The sequence below is a fragment of the Schistocerca piceifrons genome, chromosome 8, assembly GCF_021461385.2.
Source record: "Schistocerca piceifrons isolate TAMUIC-IGC-003096 chromosome 8, iqSchPice1.1, whole genome shotgun sequence".
Taxonomy (NCBI): domain Eukaryota; kingdom Metazoa; phylum Arthropoda; class Insecta; order Orthoptera; family Acrididae; genus Schistocerca; species Schistocerca piceifrons.
Window position 1 is genome coordinate 275,747,871 of NC_060145.1, and position 22,610 is coordinate 275,770,480.

Genomic DNA, 22,610 nt, shown 5'->3' on the forward strand with positions numbered 1-22,610 from the left:
TTGAGATTAGCCATAAACTTAACATCAAACTTGGGGGCCACGAAGTTGTGGAATTCTGCTGCCTTGGAAGCAAAATAACACGTGACGAACTGAGCGAGGAAGACAGAAAGCAGATTAACACAGGCGAAGAGGGCCTTTTTGGCCAAAAGAAGTCTTCTAGCGTCAAAGATCCTCCTATCTGAGGAAGGGATTTACAAGAATGTACGTTTGGAGCATAGCATTGTATGAACGCTAATCAAAGATTGTGGAGAACCGGAAAAGAGTCAAGTAGAAGCGTTGGGTGTGTGGTGCTATAGAGCTCGTTGATGATGTGGACTGTTGAGAGTTCTTCGCAGAACCGGCGAAGAGAGGAATATATGAAAAACACTGACAAGAAGGAGGGCAAGACTGATAGTGTAATTCTTTCCTTTTTTTAATTTTTTTCTCATCTTTCATTCCCTTCCGGAAAGGGAAGGGAGGACCCTTGTAAAGTTAGTTATTTTGAGCCACGCTAGACTAACTGGAACTGGGGTTCGGGGGATCCCAATTTAAAATAGTAACTTATCTCACGGCACATTATTTTTGTACGTACGCGACATTGCAGTCTCGGCAACATTAGCTCCACGTGGACCTGCAGGGAACGACATTTTTTAGTCTCCAGTGCTAATTTAAAGAACACCGCTGCGTCAGTGAGCTTTATCATCCTACTCAGTAGTGCGTTGAACATTTTGGGACGAAGGTAAGCAATAAGTTATGTATTTATGTGAAACAGTAAGAATTTAGTCCACGACCATAGGTTAATAATGATACAAGAAAGGTATGAAATTTAAATTAAATGTGATGTGTCGTCCGAACAGGACACAGCCAGGGCAAAAGCACAACAGGCGCAAAAATGCGAGTTGGTGTGAGTGCCATAGAGACTCGCCACTTGCCCGAGTTCCATCAGCGCCACGGGCGGCGCTGAGTATGAAGATATCGACTTCACCTCGGCCAATTGCCGGCCGAGAACAGTCCGCCAATGACTAGACGACAACGGACAGAAGCCTATTCGGAAGATAAAAGAGCAGCACTCGCCCACTTGGTTATAGATCATTATCCAGGGCAGACTTAGGCGGAGAACGTCGTTAGTGAACTCTTAGAACTCACCAGACAGTTGTTGTAATAGCATTTGCTATGTACTGTGAAGTTTACCTACGACTATTTGCACTTAGCCATTGAGGGGCTGTTTTTGTGTTACATGACAAGCAGTTTGCAGACTTCATATTTCAACTAGTCACAAAGATAAGTAAGCCTTTTAACTCATTTGTGTGACTTCGTTACTGATTTGTTGGAGTTGTGTAGAGCCTTTGTACTCCAATCCTGATACCTGACCCTGGGGCATTGCTGTGTGACAGTGGGAGAGAGAAATTGCCTTAGCGGTGTACTGCACCAGAAGCCGTTTCTCGAACTCACAAACTCGGCCTACCTTAACAGTGGCATCTCGACCTCCACAGCAGTATCGGCGAAACCTTTACAAAACGGGCGTCGGGGCTTTACAAAAAAATGAATGATTGTGAAACAAATAATGTGACCTATTTTTTTTTCTGCGACCCTCACGTAGTCTTGCGGAGGGATTTCCAGCCCACGATACTAGCAAGCCAGTACAGCACTGTCATTAAGCAACGGTTCTTCCCTTGTTCTACACAATATTTCTTCCGGGCATGGATAGCCTCGTCGCGAGAGGAGTTGGCAGTAGCTTGTCCTCGCGCTCTCCTCAGACACGGCTTCCGCGAGTCTGCTCCACCTACGCCATCTGACACTGTATTACTGACCTTGGCCCTGGTTCCGCTACGGCACACACCTGGATGGCATTGAACTCAGGTTCGCTGGAGCGTCACTCGCCCAGGTGCTGACTTCCCCAAAGCACAAAACAGCGGAAACGTGACCTTGGTCAGACCACCCTCGTTGCGTTCCGTGCGGTGCAGTGTTCCACAGGCCGGTGAGAACACTCAGCTGCCGGTAGCGTTTACACCTGACCGTCCGCGAAGTAGAATGAGGAACAACGTAGGCTATAGGCATATACTCACCGGTTTTTCTGCTTTAATAATTTTTATTTTCTATGGATCGGTATCTGCTGCTCATTAAAATTTCGCCTGCCAGGGTAGCCGAGCGTTTCTAGGCGCTACAATGTGGAACCTCGCGACCGCTACGGTCGCAGGTTCGAATCCTGCCTCGGGCATGGATGTGTGTGATGTCCTTAGGTTAGTTAGGTTTAAGTAGTTCTAAGTTCTAGGGGACTGATGACATCAGAAGTTAAGCCCCATAGTGCTCAGTGCCATTTGAACCATTTTTCTAGCTGAAAGAGTCCATTTTTCAAGCCATATAACCCGGAAGAATTATCAACAACAGTCCCCTAGAACTTACAACTGCTTAAACCTAACTAACCTAAGGACAGCCGGCCGCGGTGGCCGAGCGGTTCTAAGCGCTTCAGTCCGGAACCGCGAGACGGCTACGGTCGCAGGTTCGAATCCTGCCTCGGGCATGGATGTGTGTGATGTCCTTAGGTTAGTTAGGTTTAAGTAGTTCTACGTTCTGGGGGACTGATGACCTCAGATGTTAAGTCCCATAGTGCTCAGAGCCATTTGAATCATTAAAATTTCTGTACGTTGTAGGATAGCAAATAACTTATCGTGTCTATACAGTAATGTAGGAACAATACCGGGTTGTTATAATTAAACTTTCCCCCTTTAACACGTTATAACACGCAAACTAGTTACCGTACGCGTACCAACCTTGGTAACATTAATGTCAAGGATGTGGGGAAATCATGCTGAATCAATTCAGCTGAAATATTTTTAATGTGCTGCTACGGTGCATCATACCATTCATTACAAATCGGTACCATTGCTGCTACAAAAGGGGCTCGATATAATGCCCATCAGTGTCCAAAAGAGAGTGAAAGCGTAGGACTGCCTCCTGCACAGCAGAACGAAGCATGTCCGTAGGTATGCTAGCTACCTCTCTTGATATGCTGCACTTCATATCAGCACATGTGTGAATGTTCCCCTGGTAAACCCTGTCCTTCAGGTCACCCCGCAACCAGAAATTACAGGTAGCATGATCGTGTCGGCCAAGCATTTGGAAACGATCGGTTGATAATTCAATCGTTTCCAAATGTGTTTCGGAGAAGCCGGTGAACATCACGAGCGACGTACGTTGGGACCCCATCTTGTGTGAAAACTGTTGAGTTCAATGGGTCTTTCTCCTGTAGGCCGGGTATGACATGCTGGCAAACATATCGCAGTAACGCTGGCCAGTGACACTGCACGTCTTTGGTCGTTGAGCGCCGATCTGCTCAAAAAAGAAAGGACCAATGACGAATGTAGGCGTGAAGCCACACCATACCGTGACACGTTCACCATATAGAGGAAATTCATGCACAGTGACTGGAGGTGGAGATCCCCACAGTCGGTAATTCTGTGTGGTTACCTCACCCATCAGAGACAAATGAGCTTCATCTGTCCATAGGATGGTCCAGGGCCAGCCCTCGTCAACTTCATTCTTTGCGAGAAAGTGGAGAGCCAAGTCATCACGTCGTTGTGTGTCCTGTGGTGCAAGCTGTTGTACGATATGGATCTTGTAGAGATGTTATTTGAGAATAGTTCGAAGGACCTTTCATACACTGAATCCCAGAATTTTCAACTGCGGTGACACAGCACGTGCGGAGCCTGACGAACGGGAACTGCGCGCAGCATTTTCTGACATATGAACAGCGACTTCATCAACCACTTGTGGTGCAACCGGTCGTCGACCTCTTCCCGAAACGACGCCCGGTTTTCCAGTTGTTTCGAACTTCTTTTTCATGCTCCGCACAGCAGGCGGTGAAAGAGAATCTTTGCATAATCCTTTCAGCCGGCGATATTCTCGAAGTGGAGCTGCAGCATTACTGTTGTTTTGATAATAGTGCTTCACCAATAACGACCTGCTTCCTTTGTCCAAGCTCATATCGACATGTCAAGAAATGCACTGCGACTGATTAGGTGTGTGAGACTATGAATCACGATGACTGATCAGGGCACCTGGTGGCCATAGTTGGAACCGGACAGTGGCGTTGTGACGCATGGAAATCATGCGCCGCATACTATGGACATTAATGCTGCCGAGTTTGGTACGCCTACGGTAATTAGTTTCCGTGTTATAACGTGTTATATAGGGAAAGTTTAATTATAACCACCTGCTACATATTATAACCACCTGCTACATAATTAAATTTGTAGTTTTGGGGGTGCACAGGGCGTGATACTTGGTATACAGGGCATCCAGCTCTAACAGCAACAAATGCCCTAAACGCCCGGGCATCATGACAGATGTGGGTATTCCATTTCACGCTGCTTCAAATGAATGACATAGTTTGTCAATCGTAGTGGTGGCTGAATGATGGTGCACCAGTCTCTCGGAAATCCGTGACATGTTTTCAGCGGGCCAGCAGTCTGGGGAATATACTGGCCAGGTTAGCAGTAAAACAGTTGTGTGTCGAGTTAGATTAGGACATCACGGACAACAAACCGTCTTGCATTATCTTGTTGAAAGACGATATCACAGAAACTTCAAAGATAGGATGCAGCAACCGACCTTAAGCCGTCAGAAATGCAGCAACGTGTCCACATTACTGGCTATGTGAATTACATGTACCGAGCGAAATGGCGCAGTGGTTAACACACTGTACTCGCATTTGGGAGAACGACAGTTCAAACCCGCATCTGGCCATCCAGATTTAGATTTTCCGTGATTTTCCTAAATCGCTACAGGCGAATGCTGGGGTGATTCCTTTGAAAGGGCGCGGCCAATTTCCTTCCCACCCTTGTCAATACGAGCTTGTGGTCCATCTCTAATGATCTCGACGTCGATGGCAAGTTAAACCGAATCTTCCTTTCTTCCTTCTTTGTGAATTACATGTGATCATAGTACGTACCTAGTGGCACATATTTCCATCACAGCAAATGTGGGGCCATATTATGATAACTACATTGGCGAGCAAACCTTAAGGAAAAGTAACTTTTGCATCGTGTGTCACTGTCAAGTAATGTAACTTCATGAAACATGGACCATACATAGAGTAGTACAGGAGGTAATTGAAAGGAATACGCCATGAGACGAACAGATATGGCATTTTTATTCAAAGACAACAATTAAACTGAGGTCACGGTGATTTATGATGGCCCGCTGGACATTACAAAAGCCAGTACTTGGTTCTTAACAGGGTGTGTAATCACATGAGATGGCAGTGCAAGCTCTGTAACGTGTTCCCATGCAGACCTCAATGTAGGTAAGGAGTTCTTGTGATTGGGCGTTCTATTCCTCTACCTGTGTGGTTGACAATTGCCAGATGGTCATTGGTACAAGTGGATGTGCTGCAATAGGTCTCCTCAGTGCATCCCACAAGTGCACAATGGGATTTAAGTCGGGAGAACGGACAGGCCAGTCCGTCTGTCGAATATCCTCTCGTTCCAAGAGCACCTCTTCCTGCGCGGTTCTGTGTGATAATTGATAAATATTAAGTCAGGGCTGAATGCACCCCTGAAAAGATGCAAATCGGGAACGAGTACAGCATCACAGTAACGTTGACCAGTCAGAGTACCTCATTGAATGTTTTGAAGCCAGTACACCCAGGCAGTATTAGGCCTCCCCACAACATAACCACCAAACTGATCACGTTCGACAATGTTCCTGCGCCCACTGTATAAGCTCACATGATGACTGGTGGGAACACGTGTACTTTACCACACAGTTAAGCATACATAATCACCTCCTTTTCTTTAGTTTTTATCCTTTCTAGTATAGGGTTCACCTTTTGAGGATTTGTCATATTTCATTTAATTGGCCGGATGCTTGTCTTGACGCTGGACTCGTCAAGGTAACTTGGAGGGGAAATCGTGTGCGCCACCTGTCTGTGAATAGTGTAAACTACGTTCTGTGTTGTTTTTTAACTGTTTTGTATCCTATGCGTCGAGACGAAATCCAGAGACCAACATAGCTTTTGCCTAAACGAGCATTGAAAACAGCCTAAAAACCACGCTCAAGCTGGCCAGTGGACCAGTCCATCATCATTAGTCTGGTGCACAGATTCGATCAGGTTCCAGCTCACCTCCCTAATTCAAAAGTTAGTACGCTGCGTGTTGCGCTATACGATTACATTATGCATCAGCAATCATAAACAGTGTCATTAATGTCCATTCAAACCTGCTAACAGTGAAATGTCTCCCGAGAATTTGGGCAATGAGGTTGCAGAGACTCTGGTACTGCAGAGCCCATGCCTGTGCTTGAAAGGTTAACCACCATTGGTGCTCCCGCACGTTTTCAGTGTGTATGGCTGAGCGAACATAATGCACATTACCCAGATCAGTGAATAGATCAAATCCGTGGCAACTTCCACACATTTTATCTCTCTCTCTCCTCTTATAGGCTTATCAAATCAACAGTCGACCCAACACACACAGTTGAAGCATGAGAGGCAGGACGCATTAAACAATAGCTGACCTTCACCTAACCATGATTGGAGTTATTACTTTACTATGCATTTGACTCAGTACCACACATACACTTATTATCGAAAGTACGATGGTGTGAGAATATCAAGCGAAATTTGCGACTGGACTAAGAATTTCTTGGTATGGAGGATGTAATATGTTATTGCAGACGGAGAGTCATTGACAATTGTCGAAGTAGCTTTGACAGTTGTAGAAGTAACTTCAGGATGTGACCCAGAGTCGAGTGATGGGAACCTTGCTGTTCATCTCATACGTTTAAATGTACACACAAACAAATGATTGCAATTTTAGAAAAGCTGGATCATCTATTCACGAGAATGAGCTTCACAGATTGAGCAAGTCAGTAACACACTGGTCCACCTCTGGCCCTTACGCAAGCAATTATTTGCATTGACATTGATTGATAGTGTTGCTGGCTGTCCTCCGAGGGATACAGTGGTATGTTAACTATATTCTAAGATATTCAGAGCCTGAGATGCTTGGAGGGCCCTGCCCATAACGCCAATGTAGGATTTGGCATGCATGATGACTCTCACCGCATGCAGGTGGGCATTATCTTGCTGAAACGTAAGCCCAGAATGGCTTGCCATGAAGGGCAACAAAACAGAGCACAGAATATCTTCAACGTTCTGCTCTGCTGTAAGGCTGTCACAGATGATGACCAAAAGGGTTCTACTATGAATGGAAATAGCACCCCAGACCATCACTGTTGGTTGTCTGGCCGTAAAGCACGTGACAGTCAGGTTGGTATCCCACTGCTGTCTGTTGTGTCTCCAGACACGTCGTTGCTGGTCATCACCGCTCAGAAGCGGGACTCATTACTGAAGACAATCCTGCTCCAATCAATGAGGTACCAGGCCGAAGAAATGTGTGGAAACGCCCCTGCCAGCAGTGAGGTACCAACCTGACTGTTGGTCACCATATGGTCCAACAACCGAGAGTGATGGTGGGGGTTGCCATTTCTTTTCGTAGCAAGCCCCCTTTCCGTTGTCATCCATGGCACCCTTATAGCACAGCGGAACGTTAACTATATTCTATGAACCATTTCATTGCCGTTCATAGTAAGCCATCCTTGGCTTATATTTCAGCAAGATAATGCCTGCTCTCGGCCAGCAAGGTTGCTGGACCTCTGATCAATCGAAAAAATTTGGGCATTATGGGTAGCGCCTCCAATCATCTCAGGAGTTTGATGATCTAATGTGCCATTTGGACAGAATTCAGTACAATATCCCTCACGAGGGCATCTAACAACTCTGCCAATCACGCCAATGTGTTACTGACTTGCTCAATTTATGAAGCACTTTCTCTTAACAAAATCATACATTTTTTTCTGAAATTGAAATTATTTGTTTGGCTGTACATGTTCATCACCTCTATTGGTTTCCATCCTATTCTGATAATTATTTTGTGGTGCCTATTTTTTGTTTTAGTGTATATAAAAATGAATATTCATTTGTTTGTCTTCTATGCATTCATATACCATTCCTTCGATTATGATGAAACTTTGGCGAGTTGTTGTGCTCATGCCTGCGAAGGTTTCTTTGGAGTGAGAACAGGCTATCCATAGGCATGGAGGTGAAAAGGATGTTACATAGGAGCTTAACTCAGGAACGTCTGGAGCAGTTTCTGTCAAATTCTGTATATACAGGACTCATTATTTGGATAAACATATTATGGGATTAATACCCCATTCACTCCTAGGGATGTGGAGGTTGGGGTGAGCAAACATGACATGTAAAAGTATTTGATAATGCCCAATATTAACACTAAATCTATATTTTTCAGGGCCACTAGATTTATTGATGACAGTCACAATGATGTTTCACCCCTTGAGTTGGGGAAAGGGCAGGCGACATATCACCATATCTCTGTGCCAATATTGGCACACACGTAACTTGCCGTCTGGAAAAATTTACTGTGACAATGCGTGACACCTAAGGCAGTGGATTTGGGATTAAAAGGGCATATAACATAAGCTTACCAGTAACTCAGGAATGCCTGAAGCAATTGCAACCAAATTTCGTATCTATCACTAGTGTGGGAGTGACAATGAGAGGGAGTAATGTGTAGCAATGTCCAAAAAATACCTGTGAAATTTATTGATTTAGTTGACTTGGAATATATGTTTCAAGTTCTGTACATCATCTGAACAATTCTTTTATTGAAATGACATCAAATGAGTCAGTTTACAGGATATGTATACCTGATTAGTATTAACATTAATTAACACTTTTTAGTCCTACTTATCTGACTAGACTTATTTTCATTTATTTATTTATTTACTTATTTATTTTTGTTACTGGATACCAATTTTTAAGCAGAAATTCATCAATGGTATAGAAGGAGTTATCCACGAGAAATGACATTGAAGTAGACTTAAAACTTGCTTTGCTTGAAATTTTATATTATTGGGCAAATGATCAAAAATTTTGAAATAACAGGCAATTTTTCCCTCTAGCGTTGTAAGTATGTAAGTCACTGTTATTCTCAAATGTATGAATCACAACTTGTCTCTATTTCGTATTGTTCAGTGCATCAATGACATCACGTTTCATGGCCAAAGATAATGCCACATGGCTCAACAGCACAAACAATTTAATGTCCTCTCTTGAGTAACATGATGATCTGCCTCTCACAGTTGCCAGGAGTATTGGTTGCTGACTGGCTATTGTTCATGTCATCATAAGAAATCCAGAAAGTCTGTAACAGTGCCGCCTGATGTATTGCCCTCAGAATAGCTCTACTGACATTTAATCTGTCTCTTAGGTTCCAGCCTAACTACACCATTGGAAATTGGTATAAGCAGCAATGAAAATCTTCTGTTTTTTAATCACACTGAAGTTGCAAGATTGAAGAAACTCATTCTACATCTCCATCTGTATTCTGAAAACCACTGGGAAGTGCATGGCGGAGGGTATGTCCCAATGTACCAGCTATTAGGGTTTCTTCCCATTCCATTCATGTATGGAGTGCAGGAAGAATGATTGTTTGAATACCTCTGTGCCTGTTGTAATTATCCTAATATTCCGTATCCTAATTGCTGTAAATGTACAGAAATATAAAACTGCGCACTTTTCAAAATGAGAAAATGTTGTATCCTATGACTATAATATCAATGAGTCACAGTTGAAACAAACTCACACAAATACCTGGGTGTAACACTTTGTAGGGATATGAAATGAAGTGATCATATAATCTCCACTGTGGGTGAAGCAGGTGGTAGGCTTTGATTCATTGGGGGAATACTGGAGAAGTGCAATCACTACAAAGGAGATTGCTTAGTCATTCACATTGCCCATACGGCAATCCTATCAAGATCTGACTGAGTATTTATGCAGTCTCTTTCAGACAGTCATTCACCATAGATAACTGCATCATCTGCAAACAGTCTGCAAGGTCATTAATATACAGCATGAACAGAAGGGTTCCTAATCACAGTCCCTATGTGAGTGATATCAGTGTGACATAAGTGTCTGCTTTGTAAAATTACAACAATAATAATAATAATACTTTATTCAACATTGAGTGATTCATTGCATATCTATAAAACAGTCTAAAATTCTTAGTGCATAGCACACTAACTGATAAACAATATGATCAAAATGCAAATAAAATGGTTTGTTAAACACTTTTTACATATTTTTTGAAGCACCTCATTTTCTGCATGTAAGTATGGTAGCCTTCTAAGGTGTATAAGGGATTTTGTAACAGGAATTATTTTAGCTGACATTTAAGTTTCATTGTGGGCAGGATCATAACTATACTAGGCAGTGCACTGGCTAACTTTAAACCTGTATATTGTGAACCCATTTCATAGACTGCTGTTTTGTGTCTGCTGATGTACAATTTTTCTTTATTTCTGGTGTTGTACTGATACAAATCAGAGCAAATGTTGGGCTGCAATCTTTTAACAAGTAATATGGCTTTTAAAATGTACATGTTTACTATAGTTAGCTCATCAGTTTTTTGAAACAAGTCACAGAATGATTCCTTACAGTTTGCTCCACAGATAATTCTTGTAGCTCTTTTCTGAAGTAGCAATAGCTTATTCAGATTTGCTTTGGTAGTATTCCCCAAATTTCTATTGTCATTCAGGTGAGAGGAAAACAGAGCATGCCATGCAGTCTTTAGGACAACAGTGTCTTTGCAGAACTTGCTAATCATATTAATTGCAAATGTATTCTTAAACAACTTATATGCTAGAGTGTCAACATGTGTGTCCCATTTTAGATTTCTTGAATTGTTAAACTGAGGTATATTACACCAAACTCTTTTTTTCCTACTTCATTGCCTATGTATAGTTTAATTTCATTACTAAAACTACTTTGTTAAACTCCATGAGACACGTTTTACTTCTGCTTACATTTAAGTGGCTTTCATTAAAGTATTGAACAGTTTCATTTGTCGCATTATCACAGTGGGTCTCTAGTCCATTAAATGATGTTTTATTTTTACACACAATGGATGTATCATCTGCATACAGAACTATCTTGGAACTTTGAGTGCAATGTCTTATGTCATTTGCATAAATCAAAAACAGAAGAGGACCCAATACTAAGCCCTTGGGCACTCCATATTTTTTATCGTGATTTTGGATTTGTGAACACAACTTTCAGTTTCAAGCAGTACAAATTGTTTTTGGTTACTCATGTAAGATTTTATTAGGTCATGAGCAGTCTCTTTGATGTGAATGTTGCATAGCTTATCTAATAAGATGGTGGCATTTACACAGTCAGAGGCTTTCTCAAGGTCAAGCTTTATACATGCGACATGTTGCTTGTTCTCGATGCCATTTGTTGTCTCTTCAGTTAACTGAGCAGCTGTTGTGCTAGTTGAATTACATTTTAAGAACCCATTTTGATTTTCAAACATTAGGTTGTGCACCAGGAGAAAGTTTATAATTCTGTTATATATGACTTTTTCAAATATTCTGCAAAAGACAGGAAGTATTGAGATTTGTCTGTAGTTTTGAATCTTGAGTTTTTCACCTTTTTTAAAGATTGGTGTTACATGAGCTATTTTTAGTGTATCTTGGGAGGTGCCTGATTCAATTACATTATTTCTTGCCACAGACAGAGGTACAGAGACATTTTGTCTACACACTTTTAATATATTAATAATTAGGCCATTGTGCCCTGTGGAACTGAACAATTTTAGAGAGCTAATGATGTTAATGATTTCTTAGCAATTTGTGGGGGCTAGATATATGCTATGCTCAAATGGATTGCCTTTAAAAATATACTGCAAGTTGTTTTGGTTGTCATTGATAGCTTGCCCTACTGAAGAAAAATATTCATTGAATATATTAGCAATTTCCAGGTGGTCTTTTACTACCATCCTACTGTGGTCAATAAGAAAGTCCATACAGGATTTGTCTCTGATTGATTTAAAACAGTTTATCACTCCCCATACACCAGTAGTAACATTGTGCGAAGTCTGAAGCTTGTTTGCAATATAAAATTGGAATAATACTGTATATAGGTACTTCACATACTGAAGTATCAAGAGCCCAACAAAAATTTAAAAGCCCAACAAAACATTAAGTCTGACACTATCTTGTTGGTCAGTAGAACAACGGTACAAATTATACCATGTCCCAGATTATACCATGTCCCAGCCAGCACCTTGCTGAACACTTAGAGTTGCACGGTCGTGAAGGTGGTGTGCTGTCCAAACTGATTCCTTGCCATGGCACAGGTGAAGGTGTTCTAGTTGCTGGCTGCAACAGACCTGCTTTCTGAAGCTCGTGTACTAACCTAAATAGCTTCCTCATAAATGGATACTTGTGGGCCTATGAGACACGGTGGATGAATGAAGAGCTTCGTTTTTGTCAGTGAGCTCTAGCATCGCTGTGTACGCCACCTCGTGGCCTGGCTGCAGAGTTCCGGGGTTGCAAAATCCCATGGTTTTTTAAACTGTAGAGGCTGAGCTTGCTGCACCCTCATGTTGTATATATTGTGTGTAGTGTCATCAGTACCTGCTGTCTAGAGCACCACAGCAATAAGATGAACTTTTTACCAATGAAAATAAAAATTTCAGTTGCTAATTGTTAAAAGCCTCACAATTTGTGGCCAAATACCACTGAAATTTTGATTGCATGTCAAGTTTTAGGTTAGTTCACCAGTTATCTGTTCCATGCATCATTTCTCAAGACATAAAAATGTGGAATAGATCAGATTACAAGCTCTTAATGTAACTAATTATTGTATACGAGTACATATTACCATATTTCATTATGTATACAACAGAACGAAAAAGTTAGTTTAGTTTGTATTTTTTTTACAATATATGTATTTATGAGGTCACAGCAAAAAAAAAAATAGTAGAAAGAGTTTTCAAGATTAAATATTGTCATTTCGTTTTTAAGTCAACATTTCTGTGTCAGGAATTTTATTTCAGCTGCCAAAGAATAAAACAACTTTGTCACAAACACTTCACCACATTGTTTTGCCAAAATCAATTAAGTTGACAGAAAAGTTGTTGTGTCTTTAGTTTTCACAGAAGTGGTCAGCACTGAAATAGTTAAGTGCATTTCTAGCAAAAATTATGTACTGTTGATGAGGAACTATATCTTGCTAATTGAATTGCTTTTTAGATGAAGCTTATGAGGCCACGCTGAAAATTACTGACTCCAATTTTTATGTGAAAATTCTTAAAGCATTTCAAATAAAAATAAAATTTACTAAAATTCTACATCTTTATTCTTCATGTCTGCATATTTATTTCTGAACATAGTCACCCTTGCAATGAACACATTTCTCCCAACAAGAAACCAGTTTATTGCATGGGCATCACCACCAGGGGGGACAGTGGGGATGTGTTCACCCTCTCCCCTGCCGCCCACCCCCAATATTTTTTGAGAAGCAGTTTCAATTTTTGAGTCTTAGTTGACAAAAAACAACACAGCATTCTCATCCAAGCTTAACAATTACACATATTAAAAGTTCTTATGCAGTAAGAATTAATGGTTTGTGGCATTTACTAATGTGCCAGCATTCCAAGTTTTAATTATCTTTGTAGATACAATAATGAGTGATAATTCAAGCATACTTTAGTTTGAAAAACTATTCACTTTGAAAGTTTCCATTATAATTGCGCACACACTGTCAATAAATTTAAATGTTAACACTATATAACATTTGTATATTCATTATATGCAAAATACATTTTAATCCAGGCTAAAAATGGCATCCTTCACGAGTTTTAAGTTCCATTGAAATATGTGGTCTGAGACATCAAAAATGTTCCAAAGATTGGTTTTAGGTCCTAATTTTTTCCACATTTTTACAAGGGAGTCTCCCATTTAGACAGTCTTGTGTACCCTATCTACTGACAAGGGAACCTCCCCATCGCACCCCCATCAGATTTAGTTATAAGTTGGCACAGTGGATAGGCCTTGAAAAACTGAACACATATCAATCGAGAAAACAGGAAGAAGTTGTGTGGAACTATGAAAAAAATGAGCAAAATATACAAACTGAGTAGTTGACGTGTAAGATAGGCAACATCAAGGACACTATGAACGCCTGAGCACCGTGGTACTGTGGTTAGCGTGAGCAACTGCAGGACGAGAGGTCCTTAGTTCAAGTCTACCCTCAAGTGAAAAGTTTAATTTTTTATTTTCAGTTTATGTGACAAACTCTTATGTTTTCATCACTTTTTTGGGAGTGATTATCACATCCACAAGAAAACCTAAATCGGGCAAGGTACAAGAATCTTTTTACCCATTCGCCAAGTGTACAAGTTAGGTGGGTCAATGGGTCAACAACATATTCCTGTCATGTGACGCACATGCCGTCACCAGTGTCATATAGAATATATCAGACGTGTTTTCCTGTAGAGGAATCGGTTGACCTATGACCTTGCGATCAAATGTTTTCGGTTCCCGTTGGAGAGGCATGTCCTTTCGTCTACTAATCGCACGATTTTGCGGTGTGGTCGCAAAACACAGACACTAAACTTATTACAGTTAACAGAGACGTCAATGAAGGAACGGACAGATCATAACTTTGCGAAAATGAAGAAAGAAAACTTTTCACTCGAGGGAAGACTTGAACCAAGGACCTCTCGTTCCGCAGCTGCTCGCACTAACCTCGCGACCACAGCGCTCATAAGCTGAGGCTGTCCTTGATGTTGCCTATCTTGCCCATGGACTATTCAGTTTGCATATTTTGCTTATTTTTTTCCATAGTTCCACATAGCTTCTTCCTGTTTTCTCGTTTGATCTGTGTTCAGTTTTTCAAGGCCTATCCACTGTGCCAACTTATAACTAAATCTGAGGGGGGTGCGATGGGGAGGTTCCCTTGTGAGTTGTCCCCACCTCCCCCTTTCCCTCTTCCCAATAATATAGTACTGGTTACACCCACAGTTTATCAGTATCATCACTCTAGAATGTTTAACTTTGTCGATGGAGCCACAACCCCACCTCTGCTTGCACTGCTTCATCGCTGTCAAAGTGAAGTCTTGGAATGTGTTCTTGATGATTTGGAAACAGACAAATATTGTATGGGCCAAATCAGGACTGTATGATCAATGACAGTCCATCCAGAGTGTCAGATTGTTGCAGATGTCAATGCATTCATGTGTAATCTGACATTATCATCCTGAAGGAGAGGGTGCTCCATGTGGATGAACTCTTTGAATTCAAAACTTTATTATGGCCTACTGTTTCCCATGCACTAAAATAATTACATTAGACATTGCCACATTACACAACACAGTTCAGAGTCCTCTAGTGACAGAAGACTGCAAATATACAGGCATCAAGAATAAAATGTAGAATATTAATAACATTTGTTTTATTTTCTAAAGTTTTAAAAGTTCAAAGGCATTACTTTCTAGTACACGCTTATACATTCCTTATCTCTGTTTATTTGGCAGGCAGGATGCAGGTCCAGTTTGCAAAGATTATTTGTTCTATGGGAGTTGGGTCATACTTTTTATACTTGAGCATTTATTGTGTTTCTTCATTGCTTTTATTTCATCAGAAACAGACCACTGTCATTTAGATAGACTGTAATATTAATCATTATGAGTTTTGAAAAATTTCATCTTCCAGCTTCCATTCGTTTTTTACTTTGGTACAATCATGGCTTATGTTCCATTTTCCACATGTAATCTATTTCAGGAATGCTTATTCATCATATTATTTAAATAGAAAAAGCTATCTCACTTAGAATATTGTGAAGACAGCAATTAAATGAAACACAATAAAAAGGTGATTATTCTTTTACAGGACTGCCATCCTGTCCGACTGAAAGGGGTTCACGTCATCAACACAGTCGGTTTCATTGACAAAGTGTTAGCACTTGTGAAACCCTTCCTAAAAAGTGAAATCATAAAACTGGTGAGACTTCATTATATTTTTATTTAGCTCCATTTAATGTTATTATCTACAACCTATTTTATTTATTTTTTTAAGGGTACCATACACTTTGTATAGCTATTACATACTAAAAAAACAGTTGCTGTACAAAATTGAATAGTAATTTAATTTTTACATTACAATGGAACCTGGCTTAATGAGCGCCTACTGTAACGCACAATTCACATAATGAGCTAAACAAATTGCAAAAAATGACTCACTTAATGAGTAATGTTTCACATAACGAGTGACAATAATTTAATGTGATGTTACCAGCTGTTCACATGCAGCAGGAAAACATTCAACAATATGAACACCTTTCATTGTTGGCAGCAGCATATGAACAATGAATTTAGTACATACTGCAGTCTCGGTTTAGCGCTCTTTCTGCTACCATCATTGTGAAGCTTGTGATCACACATTTTTCTCAACTAGTGTTCATGCAGTGTTTCTTGTGTGCAAATTTTAATAACCATTGTAGAAATGTCCCTGAAGATAAAGCCACAAGAAGATAACCACAAGAGAAAGAAAATGACCTCAGATATGGAGCTTAAAATTGTTGAAAAAAGCGAACATGGTGAGAGTGTTGCTGATTTTGCACGCACATACAATTTGTCTACATCAAATATGTGCACAATCCTCAAGAACAAGGACAAAATTGAGGAGACAAATGCTTCAAAGGAAGTGGCAAGGGCATCTAAACAATAGTTTCATATTCTGGATGCTGTTGAAATGTTGCTCCTTATATGGATAAATGAAAAGCAATTGCAAGGCAACACTATTAGAGAAAACATCATTTATGAGAAGGCGAGAATAATTTTTTGCTGACCTCATTAATAAGATGCCAGGATCATCAGCAGCCAAAAAAAAAAACATGTTTAAGGGAAGCCATGAATGATTTGAGAAGTTTAAGAGAAGAACCGACATCTACAGCATTGTGGGGCACAGCAAAGCAGCCAGCTCTCACACAAAGGCAGCAGAGAACTGCATCAGCAACTTCAAGATGTTCGTAGATTCTGAAGGTTATTTGCTGCAATGGAGTTGTAATTGTGATGAGCCAGGGCTATTCTGGAAAAAGATGCTGAAGCGTACCTTTATAGCACCAGAGGAGAATACATTCCCCCGCCACAATCCAGTGAAAGACTTTCTCATACTGCTATGCTGTGCTAATGCATGTGGCAGTTGGAAAATTAAACCACTGCTTGTTTACCATTCAGAAACTCTATGAGTCTTCAAGATGTGTGAAGTCCAGAAGAGCAGGTTAAATGTGATGTGGAGGTCCAACACAAGGCTTGGGTACATGTGATCTTTTTTGTGACTTGATCAGTGAAGCGTTTGGTCCTTCAGTGAATAAATATTTGCTTGAGATGAGTCTGCCACTCAATGCTGCTGCCCATTCTTCAGGCGTAAAAGACCACCTCCTTGAAGAATTTCAATTCATCAAAATCCAATTTCTGCCTCTCAGCACCACTCGCGTTACTCCAACCTATCGACCAGCAGATTATTTCTAACTTTAAGAAATGGTACACTAAAGAACTCTTTTGCATTTCCTTGACTGAAGCTACCAGTCTTACTCTCAGAGTGTTTTGGAAATATCACTTCAACATTGTTGCCTGCATCAATATGATCGGATAGGCAAGGGAAGGGGTTACCAAGAGAACTCACACTTCTGCTTGGAAGAAGATTTGGCCAGAGTGCATTGCCGAATGTGACTCTGAGGCATTTGAGTCAGTACCTGTGGAGCTTGTTGTCAACGAGATTGTGTCTTTGGCCAAGAGCATGAAACTAGAAGTGGATAACAATGGTATCGATGAGCTCGTGGAAGGTTATGGCCAAAAAATGACCACCTAAGAGCTTATGGAGTTGCCGTGTGTTTCACAGCAGGAGGTTGTGGAGAGAAGTTTTTCAGAGGAGAAGGAGGAGGAGGAGGAGGTGGTGGTGGTAACTCCAAAGCAGTAATCTTCTGGTGCAATAAGAGGAATGCTGAAAGCATGGGAATTGGTTGCATCATACATGGAAAGTCATCACTTCAATAAAACAGTGACTATGCATGATACAAATTTATTTGTCAACAATGCTGTGTCGTATTTTCACCAGGTGTTGAAGCATTGGCAGAAAGAAATGACTATAGATAGCTTCCTAGTGAAAAAGAATTAGTTATGTACTGTAAATAGTTAAGTACATAATACCGTATGTACAATTTTCTTTGAATAAATATCATCAATAAGATAAAACTTTTAGTACTTTTTCTGCGTGGAACACATTATTGTATGTTACATTAATTTATACAGGATAAACTGTTTCACTTAACGATTGTTTCACAGCATAACATTCTGAAATGAATTACACTCACTATGTCAAGTTCCACTGTACAGACATTTAAAAAAACCACTCCCCTCTAATTCACACACATGGTGTTTTAAAAAATGACACTTATTCCTACAGAAGGTACCATTGGTCAAAACCAGAAGAAATGTTCCTATAATGATATGTGCCATAGCCCAGTACCTCATAACATGTGGCTCAATCATTCCTCTCATACCCATCTCTCTTGCATAGAAGTAGGCACTATATGCACTGCTGCATATGGTTACCACATATTTTCACACATCCTCCTGCCCTTCTTCAAAGTGAGTCATGCACTCTTTCAGACACATCTGGCTTCATTCAAACTGCATCACAGGCATTGGTCACACACTCATAACTTTTGCACATTTCAGTGGGTAGAGTACACACCAATACCTTTAAATATCTTCATAGCCAAGTAGTCCAACATATTCTGATCCAGTGAATGGTTAGCCCATGCTATCAGACCTCCTCAACCAATCCATTAATGATTAAATGTGGCAATGAGGTACTGTCACATGATACATAGAAAATGGGGAGACGTCCCTTCATGCATAAACCACAGTCATTGTCTTTTTGCAAGGGCAATGTTCTCCAGTGGTGCTGGTTATGCATTATACAGAAATTGGTGATACATAGCTCCAATTTATCGTATTAATCCAGTATGACCTGTGGTCTAGGGGTAGCGTCTTTGATTCATAATCAAAACGTCGTCGGTCCCGGGTTCGATCCCCACCACTGCCTAAATTTTGATAAATAATCAGCATTGGCGGCCGAAGACTTCCGGCATAAGAAGTCAGCCTCATTCTGCCAACGGCCTTGTCAAAGAGGGCGGAGGAGTGGATAGAGGTTCAGGGCACTCTCTTGTCCTAGGGGTGGGAAATTGCCCCTAAAGGCAGAAGAATCAGCAATGATCAACGACATGAGGATGCAGAAGGCAATGGAAACCACTGCATTAAAGACACATAATGTGTATCCACAGGACATGTGGCCTGTAATTGAAGAAGTATCATGATGATCTCTCCATTGGCAAAAGATTCCGGAATAGTCCCCCATTCGGATCTCCAGGAGGGGACTGCCAAGGGAGAGGTTACCATGAGAAAAAGATTGAATAATCAACGAAAGGATAACGTTCTACGAGTCGGGGCGTGGAATGTCAGAAGCTTGAACATGGTAGGGAAACTAGAAAATCTGAAAAGGGAAATGCAAAGGCTCAATCTAGATATAGTAGGGGTCAGTGAAGTGAAGTGGAAGGAAGACAAGGATTTCTGGTCAGATGAGTATCGGGTAGTATCAACAGCAGCAGAAAATGGTATAACAGGTGTAGGATTCGTTATGAATAGGAAGGTAGGGCAGAGGGTGTGTTACTGTGAACAGTTCAGTGACCGGTTTGTTCTAATCAGAATCGACAGCAGACCAACACGATAGTTCAGGTATACATGCCGACGTCGCAAGCTGAAGATGAACAGGTAGAGAAAGTGTATGAGGATATTGAAAGGGTAATGCAGTATGTAAAGGGGGACGAAAATCTAATAGTCATGGGCGACTGGAATGCAGTTGTAGGGGAAGGAGTAGAAGAAAAGGTTACAGGAGAATATGGGCTTGGGACAAGGAATGAAAGAGGAGAAAGACTAATTGAGTTCTGTAACAAGTTTCAGCTAGTAATAGCGAATACCCTGTTCAAGAATCACAAGAGGAGGAGGTATACTTGGAAAAGGCCGGGAGATACGGGAAGATTTCAATTACATTACATCATGGTCAGACAGAGATTCCGAAATCAGATACTGGATTGTAAGGCGTACCCAGGAGCAGATATAGTCTCAGATCACAATATAGTAGTGATGAAGAGTAGGCTGAAGTTCAAGACATTAGTCAGGAAGAATCAATACACAAAGAAGTGGGATACGGGAGTACTAAGGAATGACGAGATACGTTTGAAGTTCTCTAACGCTATAGATACAGCAATAAGGAATAGCGCAGTGAGCAGTACAGTTGAAGAGGAATGGACATCTCTAAAAAGCGCCATCACAGAAGTTGGGAAGGAAAACATAGGTACAAAGAAGGTAGCTGCGAAGAAACCATGGGTAACAGAAGAAATACTTCAGCTGATTGATGAAAGGAGGAAGTACAAACATGTTCCGGGAAAATCAGGAATACAGAAATACAAGTCGCTGAGGAATGAAATAAATAGGAAGTGCAGGGAAGCTAAGACGAAATGGCTGCAGGAAAAATGTGAAGACATCGAAAAAGATATGATTGTCGGAAGGACAGACTCAGCATACAGGAAAGTCAAAACAACCTTTGGTGACATTAAAAGCAACGGTGGTAACATTAAGAGTGCAACAGGAATTCCACTGTTAAATGCAGAGGAGAGAGCAGATAGGTGGAAAGAATACATTGAAAGCCTCTATCAGCGTGAAGATTTGTCTGATGTGATAGAAGAAGAAACAGGAGTCAATTTAGAAGAGATAGGGGATCCAGTATTAGAATCAGAATTTAAAAGAGCTTTGGAGGACTTACGGTCAAATAAGGCAGAAGGGATAGATAACATTCCATCAGAATTTCTAAAATCATTGGGGGAAGTGGCAACAAAACGATTATTCACGTTGGTGTGTAGAATATATGAGTCTGGCGACATACCATCTGACTTTCGGAAAAGCATCATCCACACAATTCCGAAGACGGCAAGAGCTGACAAGTGTGAGAATTATCGCACAATCAGCTTAACAGCTCATGCATCGAAGCTGCTTAGAAGAATAATATACAGAAGAATGGAAAAGAAAATTGAGAATGCGCTAGGTGACGATCAGTTTGGCTTTAGGAAAAGTAAAGGGACGAGAGAGGCAATTCTGACGTTACGGCTAATAATGGAAGCAAGGCTAAAGAAAAATCAAGACACTTTCATAGGATTTGTCGAGCTGGAAAAAGTGTTCGACAATATAAAATGGTGCAAGCTGTTCAAGATTCTGAAAAAAGTAGGGGTAAGCTATAGGGAGAGACGGGTCATATACAATATGTACAACAACCAAGAGGGAATAATAAGAGTGGACGATCAAGAACAAAGTGCTCGTATTAAGAAGGGTGTAAGACAAGGCTGTAGCCTTTCGCCCCTACTCTTCAATCTGTACATCGAGAAAGCAATGATGGAAATAAAAAAAAAGGTTCAGGAGTGGAATTAAAACACAAGGTGAAAGGATATCAATGATACGATTCGCTGATGACATTGCTATCCTGAGTGAAAGTGAAGAAGAATTAAATGATCTGCTGAACGGAATGAACAGTCTAATGAGTACACAGTATGGTTTGAAAGTAAATCGGAGAAAGACGAAGGTAATGAGAAGTAGTAGAAATGAGAACAGCGAGAAACTTAACATCAGGATTGATGGTCATGAAGTCAATGAAGTTAAGGAATTCTGCTACCTAGGCAGTAAAATAACCAATGACGGACGGAGCAAGGAGGACACCAAAAGCAGACTCGCTATGGCAAAAAAGGCATTTCTGGCCAAGAGAAGTCTACTAATATCAAATACCGGCCTTAATTTGAGGAAGAAATTTCTGAGTATGTACGTCTGGAGTACAGCATTGTATGGTAGTGAAACATGGACTGTGGGAAAACCGGAACAGAAGAGAATCGAAGCATTTGAGATGTGGTGCTATAGACGAATGTTGAAAATTAGGTGGACTGATAAGGTAAGGAATGAGGAGGTTCTACGCAGAATCGGAGAGGAAAGGAATATGTGGAAAACACTGATAAGGAGAAGGGACAGGATGATAGGACATCTGCTAAGACATGAGGGAATGACTTCCATGGTACTAGAGGGAGCTGTAGAGGGCAAAAACTGAATAGGAAGACAGAGATTGGAATACGTCAAGCAAATAATTGAGGACGTAGGTTGCAAGTGCTACTCTGAGATGAAGAGGTTAGCACAGGAAAGGAATTTGTGGCGGGCCGCATCAAATCCATCAGTAGACTGATGGGAAAAAAAAAAAAAAAAAAAAAAAAAAAAAAAAAAGACCAAATGAGTCTGTCAACTACAGTTCCTGCCCATACACTGATATTGAAGCGATCTTAATACCTCTCCTGCATAACTGCTTGAGGATTCACATTTGTCCCCACATACATTTTGAAGTAATTTACTATGCTATCTCTTGTGAACCATGCCTTATCTGTAAACAAACTTAATGCTGTGAACTGCGATCTTCAACAGCTCATTTCTCAACAAGTATTGGTTTGCAGACATAATACTGTAGGAACTTTTCTTCTTATTTTGACCCATACTACAATCTGCAGAAGTAAGTGACACTTCACCCTGTATTCATCACTAGGCTGAAAGATTAAATATGCTGCAGCTAAACCTAGTCATTTTTTAAAAATTGAATTGTATTGATCTCAT

At 40.7% G+C, this 22,610-nt stretch overlaps 1 protein-coding gene across 1 annotated transcript in view; it reads left to right on the forward strand.

Moving 5' to 3' along the window:
* LOC124712512 (retinol-binding protein pinta-like) overlaps positions 1-22,610 on the forward strand; it is a 304,107-nt gene that overhangs the window by 263,331 nt on the left and 18,166 nt on the right. Inside the window, exon 5 of the mRNA XM_047242822.1 lies at positions 15,742-15,852. Coding sequence (XP_047098778.1) covers positions 15,742-15,852 — 111 coding nt within the window. The remainder of the gene's footprint in view (positions 1-15,741; positions 15,853-22,610) is intronic.